This window comes from Schistocerca nitens, chromosome 5 (assembly GCF_023898315.1).
Source record: "Schistocerca nitens isolate TAMUIC-IGC-003100 chromosome 5, iqSchNite1.1, whole genome shotgun sequence".
Classification (NCBI taxonomy): Eukaryota; Metazoa; Arthropoda; class Insecta; order Orthoptera; family Acrididae; genus Schistocerca; species Schistocerca nitens.
Genome location: NC_064618.1, coordinates 543,762,926 through 543,783,118, shown reverse-complemented (window position 1 = coordinate 543,783,118; position 20,193 = coordinate 543,762,926). Strand labels below are relative to the sequence as shown.

At 43.4% G+C, this 20,193-nt stretch overlaps 1 protein-coding gene across 1 annotated transcript in view; it reads left to right on the top strand.

The window, feature by feature from the left end:
- LOC126260569 (glutamate receptor 1-like) overlaps positions 1 to 20,193 on the top strand; it is a 1,252,588-nt gene that overhangs the window by 784,980 nt on the left and 447,415 nt on the right. The window contains exon 5 of the mRNA XM_049957904.1: positions 16,921 to 17,053. Coding sequence (XP_049813861.1) covers positions 16,921 to 17,053 — 133 coding nt within the window. The remainder of the gene's footprint in view (positions 1 to 16,920; positions 17,054 to 20,193) is intronic.

Sequence of the window (20,193 nt, the reverse complement as noted above, 5' to 3'; positions counted from 1 at the left end):
ACACCCCTTGGTAGGAAGACAAATTCGGAAACTGGAAGTTCACTCCGAAATATTCACAACTGAAACTCCGTATGCCACATCAACAGCTCGCCTAGCATTTACCTGCAAAGACCCTCCCTCTAAAATGTGTCAGAACTCGCTTTATCTTTGGGGCTAGAGAATGAAAAGTGTAAAAGTAAGCGCCATGTAACTGGAATACGTTGACCAATGTAGACCTTTACGACCCAGTTAGTCATAATATTTTAAATGTTAGATCGAAAAAATGCAGTGCGGTTGTTACTTTTTTGTTTCTTTACAGATAGGCATCTGCTATCCTCGTAAACTCTGAAATATACGCACAAAAGTAGCGAAGAAGGCCGCAAGAGTGAACTAAATGACACAGGTCATTGATCAACTGGATTATTCTGTGGTAGATGGTTCTCTGCATTTGAAGGGGAACAACGTGTAACGATCCATACTATAATAGTAGAAGTGCATGCCAACAATGCGTTATCGAATGATCAGTGGTTAGGTGGTGTATACACATGCAGTGTGGTCATCCAAGTCTGAATGACGAAGCACGACGGGGCTGATATTGTCCTTGTGAAGAATGAGGAACTGCTAGAGAAGGCTGGCGTATCAAGTTAGAGGATATTATCTATATATTTTTTTTGTTGTTGCTTGTTTTATTATAGTCCACTTCAATGGATATACAGGGTCATTCAGCTGCCCCTAACGATCCGTTTTATCCAACGTGCACTGTGTCAGTATCGGGAAAAGTATCCAGACAGGCGACAGCCACGTAATTGTTATAAGTTTCGTCTAAGAGCTATGGGCGACTGTTAGCAAATACAATCATTCTGTAAAACTTACAACTGAGGATTGACCAAGAGTTACGCGCTACTTCTGGACCAAGAAATACCTTACCTCTGTCATACTTATCCAGGTGTCTCCAGTCTTTTTTTGTATAATTAGCGGTCATACAGGTTTTGGATGTCTCTGTAATTTTGTCTCTATAACTTTGCTCCTTTTACAGTATCTGATCTTTCGTAAATGGTTCAGAAACGTTGCCTCAAAAATTGTATTTCACAATCGTTAACCACGGGAGATATGAAAGTGGGAAATGTGGAAGTAACAACTTTCCGGTATGCAACACAGTGAAAAGATTAATGTACACAGTGATTCAGGTGCCCCTACCGATATCGATTTATGCAACACCAAATGGCAGAACAATATTGTTGGCAAGTTCACTCTGGAAATGTAAAGCACATCATCAAAATGTCGTAGAATAACTGGTAAACCACACAAAGACATCTTAGACCTATCTTACAAATTATCTTAATGAAAATCGGTAGGGGCAGCTGAATCATTCTGCATATTAATCTTTTCATTGTGTCGTAGTCCGTAAAGTTACTTCCATACTTCCCATCGTAATATTTTCCGTTATTAACGATGGTGAAATACACGTTATATGGCAACCGAAATATTAAGTACTATAAGGGAATAAACTTAAAGATACATCCAAAACCTGTCTGACTAAACAGCTAAATATACGGAGAAAGACTGGAGACACTTGGATATGTACGACAAAATTAATGTATATTTTGGTCCGAAAATATCGTGTAACTCATCGCCTGTCCTCATTTGTAATTTGTACAGTAGTATTTCGTTTGCCAACGATCCCCAAGCTCTGTGAGGTAACTTACATTGATTACGTAGCTGTAGCCTGCCTGGATACCATTCGTAATACAGACGTTGTGCGAATTGCATAAACCTGAACGGCAGGGACAACTGAGGCATCCTGTAGAATAATGTTCATGTAAATCTATTTTAGTTTTCCTTTTTAGGGTTCCGAACTTCAGTCATCAAAAACCCAACCCTTGCAGAGTCAGTATACTGTCCGCCTGTCTGTTCTCGTGTTAATACCCATTTTTCTCAGGAACAGAAAGGTATCATGTTGAAATTTATGTCAGATACTAAGATCTATGTTTGTTTGATTGTGTAAAACATTTAAGGGGACTGGTCCGTGAATATCAGGGGAAACCTTGAAAAAAATTGTCCGTTTTCTGAACAGTGTAACTCAAAGAACAGGGTTTGTAAGCCCATATTATGCTTATCGTCTTTTAAGACACCTTTTGGGAACATTTTTATGTGAGAACCACTGCTTAACCTCTCACACCTTTTTTAAATTGTATTTCTTTGCTTTAAGTGAAATAAACCGTGCTAATTATTTATCTACATCATAGGTACACATCATTCAAAATGCAAACAAAGTAGAAGGTTTATTTTTCCCCGTAAGTTCCTTACACTATTATCGTTAGAGAAGACTTTTGAAAAGATGAAGCTTTCATAAATTGTGGTATAAAAATGTTTCAAGTATGATTATCTACAATTTCGGAAAGGAATTCAGGGTGTTTTTTTTTTTTTTTTCAAACAAGCATTTTATTTTCAAAGTTAAGCCACAAGACTAGTCTACTTTTTAGTGAAGCATGTTTTAAGATATTGTACAACATTTCAGCTCTCTTTCTTTACTAGTTTTTAGCCAAAGTGTACCAGAACATGAAATAATTTAACATTCGGGAAATTCAAGTTAAATTTAAAACTTGTTTTATCTATTACACTAGCGTCGCGCTATTGCATTCCAGGTCCATATTCACCTTCTTTCCTGTGTTGTTCTTCCTCCCTTCTCTTTTTCACATTTCTTCTAATTCTTGCTGCTTTGGTAGCTTCCGACACTGATTTTTCTGCCTTGAAGACTCTCCTTCGCCCAATGGCTATTATAGCTCTATACATATTTATTGCACCAGGCAGTCCCATCGGTTCCATAAACACTAAGCCTTGACGCTGCACCGTCGTTGAAACATAGAACAGCAAATAGCACACCTATTTTCAAAGTATTTAGTAGTACTAGAACAGTTTTTGGTATCCGTTACCATATACAGTTGTTCCAACTTTCATAGCTGTCAGTACACCACTTAGGGAACTATGGCTTCTTCATTGCCAAGATGCATCCAGGGCAAAAGACATACATAGATGTATTACTGTCATTAATATCTACACTTTTCTGAGCAGCATTTTTCATACTATCATTTGCTACTTCTTCTAAAGTCTGCAGAATAATTTTATTGTAGCGGAAGGTAAGTCCATAAGAGTACAAAAAATTTGCGCACTTCAGTACCCTTTGTCCATACACTTCATAGCACAAGCAAATTTAATATTTATGTCATACACTCTCTGTTTAGTTACGCCATTAGTATAACCACATTCCCGGCCTTTTTGGCCGAGCGGTTCGAATCCTGCCTCGGGCTTGGATATGTGTGATGTTCTTAGGTTAGTTAGGTTGAAGTAGTTCTAAGTTCTAGGGGACTGATGACCTCAGAAGTTAAGTCCCATAGTGCTCAGAGCCATTTGAACCATTTTTTATATATCCACATTCGCTTAAATCACGAAAATTGTAACAATTCTGCATGTATTTCCTCAACTAACTTCCTATTGCAAAGGTTTATTTATTAGTTCAGATAGTGCAGAGATTTCAACAATTACACAATCTGAATCAGTAGTTGACGTCTCTATATTATAAGCATTATTACTGTCAAGCTCATTGTCCAAATATTTAACTTTTAGGTTCAAAGCACTTGGAGTAGTTGATTCAAGTCTTGTATCACGTTGTATTTCAGTATTAGCATAGTTAATCTGTTTGGTGAACCGATTTCCACTGAATTTATGTTGTTTAGCAACGAACTTTTTAATTCAATCCATTGCTTTCAAATGTAATAAGAAACTCACGCACACAGTAAGAAACTCACGCATACAATAAGAAATTCATGCACACAGTTACTTCACTGTAAAGAAAATATTCGTGCCAAAACATCAGCGAACAGTGACAAACAAAGATAAGCACTTTAGCCAACTTGAGGGGCTAAAAAATCACAAAAACGAAACAAATTAGAGAAAAACTTTATTTTGAACATAGCTGACTGTGCGCCATGGGGACGTCGTGATATTTGCAGCCAATTTTGAATTCCTCTAATTTTGGTACTTCCTGCACTCTACTTTCCTGGAAGTAAATATTTTCTCGTTAAGGGAACTACAGAGGATTTTTTAAGACAAAAATTAAAAAGTCGATTGTTTGGTAGTTATTCATGTACAGGTTTCCTTAGGCTTTTAAGTCAATACACTCAAAATCTACGGCCATTTATGTCACTTAATTTGGTACTCGCAAACTCACTCATCAGAACCTGTAGATGAACAATCTATACACGTAGTTTACTTTGTTCAGAATCCACATAGAGCGAGTCTTACTCGCACTTGTCCGGCTTCTTTTTTCTATACTGAGCAGCCAAGGCTACTGTGAAAGAAGTGAAAGACCTGGTTCAGTTTTCAACATCTTGCGTGACATACTGAACATGACATAGGTTCCCGCCCACTGGAGTCGGCAACTGCTTATACCTCGTCAAACACACCACTAAACGAAGCAGTAGAGGAAATGCTGCTTGCCAATGGGGATGACTTATTTAGCCGCCATCATGGATGAGTACGGGGCGTATCAGACTGATGCAGAGAAAAAAGAGCAAAGCGAGGAGTGGAAATGTGTGGATTCAGCAATGTCGATAAAGGTGAAGAGCCAGGCATCGTCGGGCATGGTGAAGCTGAGTGAATTTTTGAGGCAACCATGGTGTTATGCTAACAGATTATGCTCGTAAGTGGCCATTTACACGTTCCTCGAAACTAAGAACGAAGCGCGCACTGAAGCAAACGGGAAATAGACGGGCCACAAAGCACACGTCAGTGCTGTATGTACAGAGAACAAGCTATAATGGCGACGGACACTACAAATAAATTTGTATTTCTTCTATGCCGTGGTAGTGGACAGGTGGGAAAAGAGGAACGATTATTCCGGGTGAAGAAATGAATGCGCAGACGAGGAGACGGAAACCTTGACGACAGTTTTTCGAAACCATCTTCTTTTAAACGGATACTAGTATCAATAGCCGGCCAGAGTAGCCGAGTGGTTCTAGGCGCTACAGTCTGGAACCGCGCGACCGCTACGGTCGCAGGTTCGAATCCTGCCTCGGGCATGGTTATGTGTGATGTCCTTAGGTTAGTTAGGTTTAAGTAGTTCTAAGTTCTAGGGGACTGATGACCTCAGAAGTTAAGTCCCATAGTGCTCAGAGCCATTTTGAAGTATGAATATTAACTGAGGTGGGCGAGTATTAACCACCATAGATTCGTACTAGACCTTGCGAAACAGAAATTATTGAAGCACAACACCTTGATCATAAATGAAATTACTTTTTCCAAGAAGGTTTTGTCTTTTGCCGATTCCAAACCACTGGAGAATCGAAGCCCGCCAAAGAACTACTCAACGTTCATTAAAATCCGTCCTCATTGCCACGACCACTTATTTTCTAGATAATAATTGTACATCTTTCTCGACACTAGTGTGAACGCTTAGTTTTTATTATCTTTTTAATTCTACCTGCTGTTATTTGTGGAGTGCACTCTTAACGGATAGCATATTTCGTTTAATACTGGTTCATGACTTTCCCTGTTATGATAATGTTTACTTTTGATGTCAAAATGATAGGACCTCAGTTGACATTCTGTTCTTCCTGAAATCAGTTTGTCAGCTCACCGTGGGAGCTGCGAAGTGCACAACAGCAGTCGTCTTCTCCGCCTGAAGGCGCACGTATGAGTACAGGAACTGACTTCCATCGCCAGCATTTGTGTAACATCGTTCAAATGGTTCAAATGGCACTGAGCACTATGGGACTCAACTGCTGTGGTCATAAGTCCCCTAGAACTTAGAACTACTTAAACCTAACTAACCTAAGGACAGCACACAACACCCAGCCATCACGAGGCAGAGAAAATCCCTGACCCCGCCGGGAATCGAACCCGGGAACCCGGGCGTGGGAAGCGAGAACGCTACCGCACGACCACGAGCTGCGGACGAACCCGTCACACGTATCCAAATCTTTTAAGGCGTACATGTGTGAAGGAACATTGTATAAGGTGAATTATCAACAGATACATTGTGCAATAACATAATAAGCATTGATGAAGTCCCGTGCTTCTTGACGCAGCGTAGAGAAGCGATGCGGGAGACCCGTACCGCCGTACTAGGCAAGGTCCTAATGGTGGAGATTTGCCGTTGCCTTCCGCCGACATAATGGGGATGAGTGACGAGAATGTATACGGCACAACACACCCAGTCATCTCGAGGCACGTGAAAATACCTGTGTCCGCCGGATTCGAACCCGGGACCACGTGCTCGGGAAGCGAGAACGCTACCGCGAGACCACGAGCTGTGGACATAATAAGCATTACGTGCCACAATGGCTTAAATCGACGATCATCTAAAATGTCCCTCTCTGTCGAGAATCGCCTGATGTGTGGGCGAACCTTATGAGATGTGGAAAAGTGCGACATGTGGAAGTTTGTGTTGGTCCTGGAGGCTTCTTCCGATATCCGAAGCGAATGATAAGACATAACCGGAATGCGACGGAACTTCGTCAACCTGCGATAACTTTGCTCGTGGTCTGGCTTACGATACACCATCCCCTTCTCCATTCGAATCGCAAACGATCTGGTAACTTGTGGGAAATGGATAACATATCACGCGGTAACGGCTCCATACTATTAATATGGCCGTCTCTCCACTTTCAGAGACTGTTGTCTACCTGACACAGATCTACATAGCCTGGAATGCGGATCTTCTGCGGAGGTGAGCCAGTTGATAAGAAAAATGCTTGCCCTTCTTCTCCACATGGCCCTACATGCAGTGGATCCACAGTCTTAGATGAGATGTTTTCCCTTGCACTAGGATTCATTCCGTGACATGGATCAAAGGAATGTCGTTATCTTATCTGTTCCACGACAGTGACAAGAGCGATCACGATTTTGGACTTTTTTTACAGGAACGTGTTACTCGTATTCAGCATCACCAGCGCAGTACTATGACAATCTTTTGGGAAGTGTGTTTTTGGCCTCTCTCAGCAGCTGGGGTGTACCAGATATGAGAAGGTAACTTCATAGTGCGTGTATAATTCTGAGTACAAGAACATTGGCGGCGACCTACGGCATTTTTATTCGAGACGACGTCCTCCGGTGTCATCTGTACGTTGAGGGATCCACATTGTAACAACTAACGTAAAGCCGCTGGTGTGCGGGCTCTTATGTTTGTTACGGATGGAAGGCGGTCTCTTTTTATTTTTCATTACCGTCCTGTGACATATACGCAATAAATAAACATAGAATCAAAATAAACATAAAATAACATTAGTTGTAATTAAAAAATAATAAATGAACGTAAACAACCACGGGCGTGCGGCCATAATGTTTGTTATGCCGGGAGGGTGGTGTCTTTTCTCTTCATCATTATGTACGTTTTGTTGACGTTGCTTTCATCCCTCAAGGAAGTAACTGTAACAAACAGGTCATATGCTTAAATGGAAGGAGGAGGGCGAGAAAGTAAATGGAAGAGGAGGGATTACTAATGTTAGCTGCATCTGGACACTATACAGAAACAGTGGCGTAGAGTGTAAATGTATGGCAGACCGAGGTTTGAACCCAGAATATTTCGCTTACTAGGCAGTTGCGTTAAGCGCTGCGCCACCCAGGTATGGTGTTTATCATCCCTGCAGGGACTCTGTCAGGATGCCTCACGGCCAAACCCACATTCTCGCCAAGCACCATCTACCCAGAGTTCCTGTCCATTTCCTCTGTATTCGCTATATTGAGATTCCCGCAAGGAGTCGAATTAACTTGCGCATCAGCACTTAAAAAGTTGGATCTAGGCATATGAATTATAAGAATACGTGGTAGTTATCTGTTCTTTCGGACATGTCGAAAGATGAGACACTATGCGGAATCTGCAGCCGTGATACATGTGGTTAAATGGAAGTAAGAGGGTGGAGAGAGGAAGGGAAAGGGATGGGACATGTCCGAAAGAACATACAAACGCATTCTGATAGAAAGGCATAGCTATGTATGTATGTATTAAACCGGGATCCTAGAAACGAGAGAGAGACTTCGTTCCGCCGTAGCCCTCAGTGGTTCACGACCCCATAACAGGCCACAGCACTCCACCCATCCCACACCGAACCCAAGATTATTGTGAGGTTCGTCCGCCCCCCCCCCCCCCCCTACCTCCCCCCCTCCCGGCGCCGTCCCATACCAGACGAGTGTAACCCCAAATGTTTGCGTTGCAGAATAATTATGGTGTACGCTTACGTGGAAACGATGTTTTCGTAGCAATCGCCGACGCAGTGTAACTGAGGCGGAATGACAGAAGCCAGCCCGCTTTCGCGAGGAAGATGGAAAACCGCCGTAAAAACCATCCACAGGCTGGCCGGCACATAGGACCTCGCCATTAATCCGCCGGGCAGATTCGTGCCGGGGACCGTCACGCCTTCCCGCTCGGAAAGTAGCGCGTGAGACCGCGCGCTTAGACGGGCGGGCAAGGTCGTATTTAAGTTGATAGCGTCTACCTCCTACCAAAAACATTTTCCGCGTAATGCGGGAAATGCAGGTCCGAGTCAAGACCTCCCACAAATTTTCACATGTCACCGGTAAATGGTACACCTAAAGTCAATTTAGCCAACGGCCTTGCCGTGATGGTAACACCGGTTCCCGTCAGATGACCGAAGGTAATCGCTGTCGGGCTAGACTAGCACTTTAATGGGTGACCATCCGGTCTGCCGAGAGCTGTTGGCAAGCAAGGCGCACTCAGTCCTTGTGAGGCAAACTGAGGAGCTACTTGATTGAGAAGTAGCAGCTCCGGTCTCGTACACTGACATACGGTCGGGAGAACTGTGTGCTGACCACATGCTCCTCCATGTCCGCATCCACTGACGCCTGTGGTCTGAGGACGACAAGGCGGCCGGTCGGTACCGTTGGGCCTTACAAGACATGTTAGGACGGAGTAAAGTTTCCCAACTTGAGCATCAAATTTCGTGTTATCTGACCCTAGAAGACTAAAGGGAGGAAAATATTACATTGTTACTAAACCACCGTAACATTTACTAGTATACATTTTATTCAAGGGAAGTCATAATGTATCATTCATTAGTTGATTACCGTTATTAGATCTCCAGTGGGATGTTAAACTCCTAATTATGTACGAAATACCTTGTTTTATATCCTGTTGCAATAGTAATTTAGGGTTAATGAGCAGCTGCGGATATCTGAAGGATCATTACGCAACGGGAAATTGCAATACAGACATTGTACTATAACATAATAAGTATAGAAGTCTTCGGTTCGGTGGAACATACAGCAGCAGAGTGGAGGCTGCCACGTTAGGCATGCTGCACAACTCCGTTTACACTTGTTGCGCTAAATGTAACTAGTAAAAAGGCACGAAGGGGCAAACCGTTGAAAGGAGAATAATGCTGAAATCTCTTGACATGGTACATAGTGACTGCTACCTATTGTCTTGGATAAAGAAACAATTGTATGGCAACCATTTCCATAACGATGGTGATTTTGGAGATGCAATGTTTCCTGACCAGCCAAAATTCAAGTTTCCACAAGCGAACCCTCTAAAATGGCATCAGTAATTGAGGAAAATATGTAGCTTTTTCGGGAAGGTAATTAGAACATAATGACTACCCCTCGTAGTCAGCATGCCTCAGTGCGCACTATCAGTGCATTTTCAGTAAAAAATTCCGTGTATCGTTGGGGGCAGGCACGGGGAGAGGTCGGTAATGGGAACGTTTAATGTTTAAATGGCCCGTTAAACTGCGAAGCGGAGTGCTGCGAGAGCAGCTCGTGGCGCTGGCAGTTGTCGGGTCCGCCGACGTAGCGGAGCGCGCCACGGCGCCGACTATTAAAGTTGCAGGCGGCACTTGCGTCGGTTTCCGCGCCATTGTGTCCGCCGTGTAATCATTCATTAGTCAGCCGGTCGTTAGCGGCCACTGCGATTGGCAGCCGCAGCAGGGCGGCCGCCACCGCGCCTCTGGGCTCTGCTTGCCGCTGCCGGCGGCTCGCGGACCTCATCCTCTTCCAAATTAGTTCTTACCCACAGCTGCTGATAGCCGGCCGGCAAATTACGGCCCTAGTAGTAATTATAGCTCGAGTATGCTCTTGCAGTCAGTGGTAGTGTTGCGGCCAATAAAACATATCGTCAACAAATGAGTTTGTTCAAAAATGGTTCAAACGGCTCTGAGCACTATGGGACTTAACTTCTGAGGTCGTCTGTCCCCTACAACTTAGAACTACTTAAACCTAACCAACCTAAGGACATCACACACATCCATGCCCGAGGCAGGTTTCGAACCTGCGACCTTAGCGGGCGCGTGGTTCCAGACTGTAGCGCCAAGAACCGCTCGGCCACCCCGCATCCCGGAACAATCCAAGCCTTTTTGAGAATGAGATTTTCACTCTGCAGCGGAGTGTGCGCTGATATGAAACTTCCTGGCAGATTAAAACTGTGTGCCCGACCGAGACTCGAACTCGGGACCTTTGCCTATCGCGGGCAAGTGCTCTACCAACTGAGCCACCGAAGCACGACTCACGACCGGTACTCACAGCTTTACTTCTGCAGTACCTCGTCTCCTACCTTCCAAACTTCACAGAAGCTCTCCTGCGAACCTTGCAGAACTAGCACTCCTGAAAGAAAGGATACTGCGGAGACATGGCTTAGCCACAGCCTGGGGGATGTTTCCAGAATGAGATTTTCACTCTGCAGCGGAGTGTGCGCTGATATGAAACTTCCTGGCAGATTAAAACTGTGTGCCCGACGGAGACTCGAACTCGGGTTCGAGTCTCGGTCGGGCACACAGTTTTAATCTGCCAGGAAGTTTCAAGCCTTTTTGGTTTGTTGTGGAATTCGCCACTGGCGGGGCTAGCCATTGGTAAAGACCCGTGTTGGGTTAGAACGTTAGTTTCTTATCAGTGACGAAGGGAGGAACCAAAAAGGTGGTGCAGTGATTGAATAAAAACAAACAGCGAAGTGTGATGAAAATGATACATTGACTGAGTATAAATCGAAAACAGAGTGTGTAAAGTGTACTTAACGAGAATGAGCACCGTAACAAGCAGAGAAACCGAAGAATAGCGAAATGAAAGGATTGAAGAATCAAGAATTGCCACACTGTCTTATAATAAAAGACAGCGAACTCAAGCCGGGCATGAAAATATCACCCTACGAGAAGCGATGACGAGGACAAGTAAATAGTACAACCTATCAAATGAAGCATTCTACTACGACCCGACGAAAGAATATAACAAACACTAACACGTCGCAATCGGAAAAAATAGATAACATCTGCCACCTCTGCAACTTGAAAAAATTCAGTAGAGAAACGCCTGGATTCTGTTGCAGGAATGGAAAAATTATCCTCTTATTTCCCTATAAAAATTTTAAAACCTGTCAGATTCAAAATCAGTAGTCAGGTAGGCGCGGAAATTACGAGGGTGAGTCAAATGAAACCCTTAAATTCATAATAACAAATCGAAATTTCGCGCCGTTATCCTGTAAGATGGGAAGCGTGCTACACATAGGTTGTAGAATGGCCTGTAGATGGTAACATAGGGCAGATGCACATGTACCGTCGCAGTATCAGTATAAAGATGACCGCCTCACTTGCGGCTTGCACCAGGGAAGAACAAAGTTCTGTTATTCGGTTTTTACGCAGTGAAGGTGTGAAACCTATTGAAATTCATCGACGAATGAAGGTTCAGTACGGTGATGCATGTTTGTCACAGCAGCGAGTCTACGAATGGAGTAGGAAGTTCGCAAATGATGTGACTTCACTGGAAGATGCTCCTCGTCCAGGTCAGGCACAACGAGTTCTGACTCCACAGAACATCGCAGCAGTTGAAGCCAAAGTGAAGTAAAACCGCCCAGTGAGACTGAATGACATTGCAGCATGTTTACAGATTACTCATAGGTCAGCACACCACATTGTGCATGATGTGCTCCAGTTTCACAAAGTGGCTGTAAGATGAGTGCCGCGACAACTGACTCCTGGAATGAGAGAAGACGTGTTGATGCTTGTGAAGAACTTCTTCGGCGCTTTGAACGAGAAGGCGATGGCTTCCTTGCAAGAATCGTTACTGGGGACGGAACGTGGGTTCACTTTGACCAACCGGAAACGAAGAGAGCGAGCAAGAAATGGCGCCATTCCACATCACCAAAACCAAAGCAGTTTCGAACAGAACCATCAGCACGGAAGGTTATGCTGACTCTCTTTTTGGACGAAAAAGGCGTCATTTTGGAGCATTGCATGCCTAGAGGGACCACTGTCACCAGTGCATCACCTGCTGCCTGCAGTCAAATCAAAGCGACGTGGATTGCTGTCAGCAGGTGTCCTTTTGCAACATGACAATCGAAGGCCCCACACTGCCCGTACAACAGTTGAAAACCGAGCGAGGTGGCGCAGTGGTTAGCACACTGGACTCGCATTCGGGAGGACGACGGTTCAATCCCGTCTCCGGCCAACCTGATTTAGGTTTTCCGTGATTTCCCTAAATCGTTTCAGGCAAATGCCGGGATGGTTCCTTTGAAAGGGCACGGCCGATTCCTTCCCAATCCTTCCCTAACCCGAGCTTGCGCTCCGTCTCTAATGATCTCGTTGTCGACGAGACGTTAAACACTAACCACCACCACCACAACAGTTGAAACAATCACACATCTGCATTTTGAGTGTCTTCGTCATCCACCATACACACCAGACCTTGCCCCAAGTCATTTCCACATGTTTGGATCACTCAAAGACGGAATGGGAGGAAAGAAGTTCCGTTCTGATGAAGAGGTACGCCATTTGGTGTATGAGTGGTTGCACGGACTACCAAATGATTTTTTTTCTAAAGGAATTTATGCACTTTGTAAGTGCTGGTGGACTTGCATTGGACGTGGGGGAGAGTATGTTGAAAAGTTATGCAGCTTTGTACCACTTCTGCATAATAAATAATATTTAAAAAAATATTTAAGGTTTTCGTTTGACTCGCCCTCGTTCTGTGCTCTCAACCAAATTCATTTTCTTAGTAAACTGAAGCGTAGCCTGCCAGCGAAGGAGTGATTGTTGGAATGACTGCACTCGCAAATCAAATCATACACTAACAGTGTCTGCTGCGTTGTGTACATTAGATTTCATGTTGATGTGTTAATTTTTTCGTAATTGCAGGAGCGGGGGGGGGGAGGGGCGGGGGGTCGTGAGAGGATTATGATAAGCCCCCCCCCCCCCCGTCCCCCCCCTTTCCCTACAGAAATAAGTCACGACAAAAATTTATATTTTACATCATGAGCTTTCAGAGTTCACAGTTAAGGTTCAAACAGCGAAGTGTCGTGAAAACTAAGTGTCTCAAACAGGGCAATGTATACTAGAAATGTAAAGTTATTTGTCACACAGCAATCCATTCAAAAACCATGTACGATGTTTTCACATTCTCTTGCTCATTGTATGCAAACTGCGAACTGTTAGCCAAAAATAAAATGAATGAATGAATGAATTAATTAATTAATTAAAATAAAAAGTTATATTTTTGTGGAAAATTTAGTGTATTTAAATTTAGCGCTGGGATACGTTTTCCATGGAGGCAGTGGTTTTCGAGTTAATCACGAAGAACACATTTCAAGGTTACTTATGTTTGTTTTTCATGAATAAATTCAGAACTACAGCCTCTAGAGAAACTAGATTAATTTTGTTACAAAAACGTTCTATTTATTTGCTGGCCGGGGTGGCCGAGCGGTTCTAGGCGCTACAGTCTGGAACCGCGCTACCGCTACGGTCGCAGGTTCGAATCCTGCCTCGGGCATAGATGTGTGTAATGTCCTTAGGTTAGTTAGGTTTAAGTAGTTTAGTTAGGTTTAAGTAGTTCTAAGCTCTAGGGGACTGATGACCTCAGATGTCGAGTCCCATACTGCTCAGAGCCGTTTGAACCATTTATTTATTTATTTATTTATTTATTTATTGTAGGGCTAATAGTCTGGGCATTGTGAATCACAAAGTATGAAAATTGATGCGCGATATATGTAGGCGTTGCGGATTGCATAAAGTCCATAGGTGGAGTCAGCTGCGCCACGCTGTATTTTTCAGCTGCTTGTCTGAGAGAATACTCACGTCAATGACCATGCGGCCATAAGCATAGTTCGATCTACTCACTGTCAACAGCATGTTTGACACTGCCAATGAGTTCACTGGATGTCGACTTCGAGCAGATGGAAAGCGAAAGACCCTCCAATAAGGAAAGAAAAAAAAAAAAAAAGGAAAAAGTCGCTTCCTGAGCTCAGGCGGAAAGAAACTGCATTTCCCTGATTTACACTCTCTTGTAGCCATGCTTACCAGATCACTGTTTACAGCCATAGTTATGGAATTTGCACAATGTCATCTGGCGGCAAAGCCTTGAAGACTATTTATAACCATAGTCATTAGTGAAATACTGATTACTATTAGTACAAACGTCTGTTTTTATATTGTGTAAATTATGATGTTATCAGAGTTGTGAGAATTTCTTGCTATTGTAATGCTTAAATTAACTGCATGTCACACGAACCTCTCAAATTGACGACATATATTTTTAAAAAGCTGTATTTTTCTAAATAGCATTTACTTGAATGTAATGCTAAGGCAACGTAACACTCACTGATGTAATCGAATTATCATTATTACATTAAAATACACTGCTCTGCAAATCCGATTGAAAGTGCGGGAGATGTTACTAGAGGTCTACCAGCCGTGCACAGAAAGTTAGACGTCATATGGCCATCGTGACTATTACCGGCAAAAGGGGCTGACCGCGCAACACGAGGCAGCTGATGGAAGGGGAAAAGTCAGCGTGTGCCAGTCAGCGAGCAGTCAACACTGTGGAGGTTTTCTTCATTACAACATGACGCGGAGACATCATTTGGATGACTTCACACTGGGAGAATCATCGGGAAACTGTAAGAAAGACGAAGTGCGACAAATTGGGCCAAGGAATTTGGTATTGGTCGTAGCTCTGTCTCACGTGGAGGGGGAGCGTTCCGAGCGATGAATATCTTTAGCACAAAATAGACGTTTCAACCATGAAGAAATGCAGATAGACCTTGCAGTGAGATTTACTTTAAATTAAACCTTTTTAACAAACTAATGTGATATGGGAATGTATTGGCAATGGCGAATTTAAAACACCAAGGCTGTATATTGAAATGAGGAGAATGAAAATTGGTGATGGATCGGCAGTCGAAACCGGCCTTCCCACTGTACGCGAGCGATCGCATTAACCGCTATGGCTATCCGTGCACGCATACCTATACTTCCATATGTCGTCGTCCACGTGTCACAACTTTACGTACGTATATTCCTGCCCAGGAGGGACAAATTTATTGGCGGCCTGTGTGGCCGTGCGGTTCTAGGCGCTTCAGTCTGGAACCGCGTGACCGCTGCGGTCGCAGGTTCGAATCCTACCTCGGACATGGATGTGTGTGATGTCCTTAGGCTAGTTAGGTTTAAGCAGCTCTAAGTTCTAGGGGACTGATGATCACAGATGTTAAGCCCCATAGTGCTCAGAGCCATTTGAACCATTTTGGACAAATTTATTGACAGTCGATGGCCTGGCACTGGTTGATGAACTGGGATTAGCAGTACCTGTGTTGTTACAAGGTACAATGCAATGTTCCTTCGAACATGCATGTGTGTCCGAAGGAAAACTACATAGTACTTCTTAATAACAAAGGCACTGGTGCTTTATAATGGGATATGCTGGCATTCGAACCACGGTCACTATCACCTGAGGTAAAGTATCACAACTAGAGCCAGCCCACGGCTCCAATTCATCTCTAGTTAACTTGTACAGATCCAAACTTCCTCAAGTCTTTCTGTAAAGAAGGAAGTAAACATAATTTTTATTCGCAGACTTTTCTGTCCCTTTTCATTGTGCCATTTCCTATGATACTGATTAAACAAAGATCCTTACCAGATTCTCACTTTTACAGACAATTATAATGAAACTGCATTACTCATACAAACAGTTAATTTGTCAGTCTGGCAATTTACTTCACGTGATGCTGGTGACACTCGCCATCACACTGTCACAGAACAGGTCTATCATACGCTGCGGCTGCGAGCTTATGCAGGGCTGCAAAGTGTGGTAGATGTTATAGGTGTATCAGAAGAAAGCTGCAAAATTTGCTTAGTCAGAGAAAACTAGGATACTTTTTTGAACTGAGTAGTACAATAATTTTAACATATACTGATGAGAGCTTACCAGGAGTTCTTAAACCTAGAAATACACAATTCATTTTATTCATCGTGCCCCTATTGTGAAGTGGACCATTCCTAGAAATAGGTATCAAGTAGATGATCTTGATTTACGGTGTATCTTGATATTCCGGACTACTTCCCCCAATCGTCTTATTACCAGTGTTCGTCTTCGATGTGGGTTGATGTGTAGAGTACAGAATGAATACTGTAAGGTAGCAGCACAGTATGATAGTTCTACTTGTCGACTTCTTTGTGGTGGTTTAGGATAACTGGTGGTGATTATTTTCCAGCATACACTAAGGATAACGTATGCTGGAACTTCAACACACCATGTATGTTTTGATTGTGTGCTATTTTACTTGTGACATGCTGGTGTTGCTTACCTCTTTTTATTACAATTTGACGCAGCGTCGCTATGTGACTTCCAGTGTTGTAAAAAGCACGGACATCTAATAATGTTACAAGACACGATGGCGTCAGCGTAGATCTGTCGAAACCGGTACAGTAAAAAAAAAATACTAGCGATCTTGGCAAACTTGATTCTTCAAGAATAATATTGTAGAAAGACTAGACACTGCGAGCACGCTAAGACCCTAGGTAAGCTTAACACTTACGAAACGGATAGTGTTGTCCCATTTAACATTAAGTATAACTACTGAAACAAAGGATCTATATGTATTTGTTTCTATGGATAATAATGTATAAATGGTACTGGGACATACTATAAGGAACCTGACAATTATGCCTGCAGGTCTGCTGAGACTACAGCAGATCTTCCAGAGCCTGCGTCCTGGCCGCGGGTCATTCCACGTGGAGGCTGTGAAACGAGTCCAGAACACGTCAGATGCCATCGACTACCTGCACAGTTTGGAAGAGGTCAGCAGGTAAGTCAGTTTTTGCTCTCGTTATATCCGATACATATTTTCATGCTAGTGGATACCTCCCGTTTCATATTTTGTGCGCTCTGTTTCAGTTAAAAGCAATTTCATAATGATAAAGGAAGACACTGGAAGTTGTGACAATAATGGCAAAGTCCCACACGTTTTCAAATAGTGACGAGTCTGTGGAGAAAGTGCTTACATTCCAGAGAACATACCGTATGGAGTGTTGTCTTGTTGCTATGTGAGTGTAGGACAGGCCGTCAACAACAGTTCAGCAGAAGGAATTGCTGCCTGGTGTGTTCGTTATCTGTCAATCGAGATAGGATTAACGTATGATTTGAGGCCCAACAGTAGTTCAATTCTAGAGAAAGGGGAGAAAGATGATAATATGGCCCATTTTAGTTAAATATGTGACCATTCATCTTTTGTGATCTATGAGATCGACAGCAGGGCTTGATGGTCTGCGAGCCTGGAGACAGTATCGTGACAGAATCGAATTCCGGTCAGACACGCGTTTTTCAGATTGCTCTTACGTTACGTCTGTGAATGATGTGAAGATATGCCACGAAGGACACGTGGTTCAGATTTCAAATTGGTCCCCTTGGAATAGGTTCAGGGCGCGCGAGTCGCTAAGGAAGCGTCCAATTGGAAGAACTTTACTATGGGTGGCCGAACATCCCTCTTAACGGACTCAGAGCCAGACACGCCTTACGAGTTTATGAAATCCACATATATCTGAAAGGTGGATGACGTATTTGAATACTGCTCATCCAGATTACGAGTGTAGTGTCCACAGTGCCAAAAACTATTACGGAAAGTCAGCCAATCACTACGACGTTCCAAATATGTTTATTAACAACAACAGACACGTATGTATTACCACAAATGTTACGCTATAAATTATGGCAGCAAAGCGACGAGAAGCACCGCTGCACTGGCCGCTTTATTTGAGTAGTTTAGATATAGTAGTTATTCTATTGTGTCCTGTACAGTGACAGCAAGCTCGGAGTTCTGGGCGGGACTGCCCAATCAGGTTCGAGCGACCTATGTGTCATCCTCGACCAGTGGTGTCATATGAACGCAATACTGACGGATATGGGTCAGCACACTGCTTTCCTGGCCATTATCAGCTTTACAAACATTGGAGACGCTAATTCTCAATCATATTTCTACTTGACGGGGAACTACAGTTTCAAATATTGATATTAGTACCTGAGATTCAGCTTAACTGTTATAGGTACTTATGAAAATATCTGCCGGACTGGGGGCCCGAACACAGACGTCTCGCTTATCACGAGTGGTCGCCTACCTTAGGCTATCCGAGCACTCTTCTCAGCTCGACCCTAAATTCTATTTAGCATACATCTATCAATTTCTTAATGACACATGAGAAGAAATAGATAAATGCGTGACATGCGCGGAGCATGATCGGGTAGCATAAGCGCTGTACCAGACGAAAATACACTCTTTGATACTAGAGGCGTTCAGTAAGTAAATGCAACACCTTTTTTCTCGGCCAGTTTCGGCTGTAAAAAGTGAGGAATTTGTTGTGGAACATTGTGGAATATTACCTCTTCAGACCCTACAATTCAGGAAGTTCCGATAGGTAGCGGAGCTATACGTAGCCTTCAAAATGGCATCTGTAACGGAGAAGCTGTCACTGAATTTCTTTTGGCGGAAAACCAGAGCATCGCAAATATTCATAGGGTCTTGCAGAATGTCTACGGAGACCTAGCAGTGAACAAAAGCGCGGTGATTCGTTGGGTGAGCGTCTGTCATCATCGCAAAAAGGCCGCGTTAACCTGTGCGGTCTCCCGCGTGCCTGCCGGCCGTACACAGCTGTGACTTCCGCAATGTTGGAACGTGCGGACACTCTCATTCGAGGCGATCGACGGATCACAATCACCTCGCTGCACAGCTGGACGTATCTGTTGATACCGCTGACACACTAGTCCAGTTTGGGTACTCAAAGCAATGTGCCCGCTATGTTCCTTCCATCCTAACAGAAGATCATAAAGAGCAACGAAGGACCATCTGTGAGCAATTGCTTGCACGTTACGAGGGAGGTTATTGATGCTGCAAGACGTTGGCTCCGACATCGACCAGTAAAGTGGCAGCATTTGGGCATACAGGATCCCGCATTAGGGCGACGTAAGGCCGTCGAGTTGAAAGCAGATTTCGTTGAAAATATGATTTTGTAGCCAAAAGAGTGGTGAAAAATATGGTGTACTGAAATCCTGGATAAAAGCAATCTGCTTTCAGCAAAAAATATGTTGCATTAAATATTGAACGCTCCTCGTACAATGGGGGGTTCTTAACTTTGCTCCGGTAGGAAGTCGACTGAATGTTGTAACACATGATACATTAGTCCACTTGATGACAACAAAGATAGGAAAAATTACTTAACCATTTATAGTCCATTCCTACAGGTATATCACGAATAGTTACAGCTGTCTCTGAACATTAACGTATAATTCGATGCAGACAGTATACGGCACAAGTCTGTCACTAAGAGTACATTTAACTATAACTGTAAACTGATGACACAGCTGGCCTGCTAGCAGACGATGCTGTCGCCTTTGTCGATGATCGCGGACTGAGCTGAGCTGTAATGCGCTCGGCCGTAAGCGGCAATTGCGGCGGAGTTATGAAACGTTTCTGGGCTTGGCTACCCCGATATCGCTCATTCTTCGATGCTGCTTGCAGAGACTATCTTCTCTTGTGATTTCGTTGCTAGGTACCAACCTTGCTTTGGCACCTCGCTCATAGGATGACGCTGCAGTAAGGGGTAAAAGCGGGAATCCATGTTCGAGTCCTACTGCAGCACGAAATTTTCATATGACGTTTTAGATAGTAAACCTTTATCTATTACAGTTAAGCTGAACTGTAGTTCATCATCAAAAATAAATGTATATAAAACTAACACGGAACTGTGACGAAAATAACAACGATAGTGAAAAGACAGAGAGAGAGAGTGTGAGAGAGAGAGAGAGAGAGAGAGAGAGAGAGAGAGAGAAACAGCACAGTAATCATGAGATATTCGAGTGTGCGTAATTGAAATAATAATCTATGAGAAGAAATTATAAATTTGTGACTTTTGGAAGATACGATCGTTCCAGGGAGCAGGCTGGGATAACCTAACT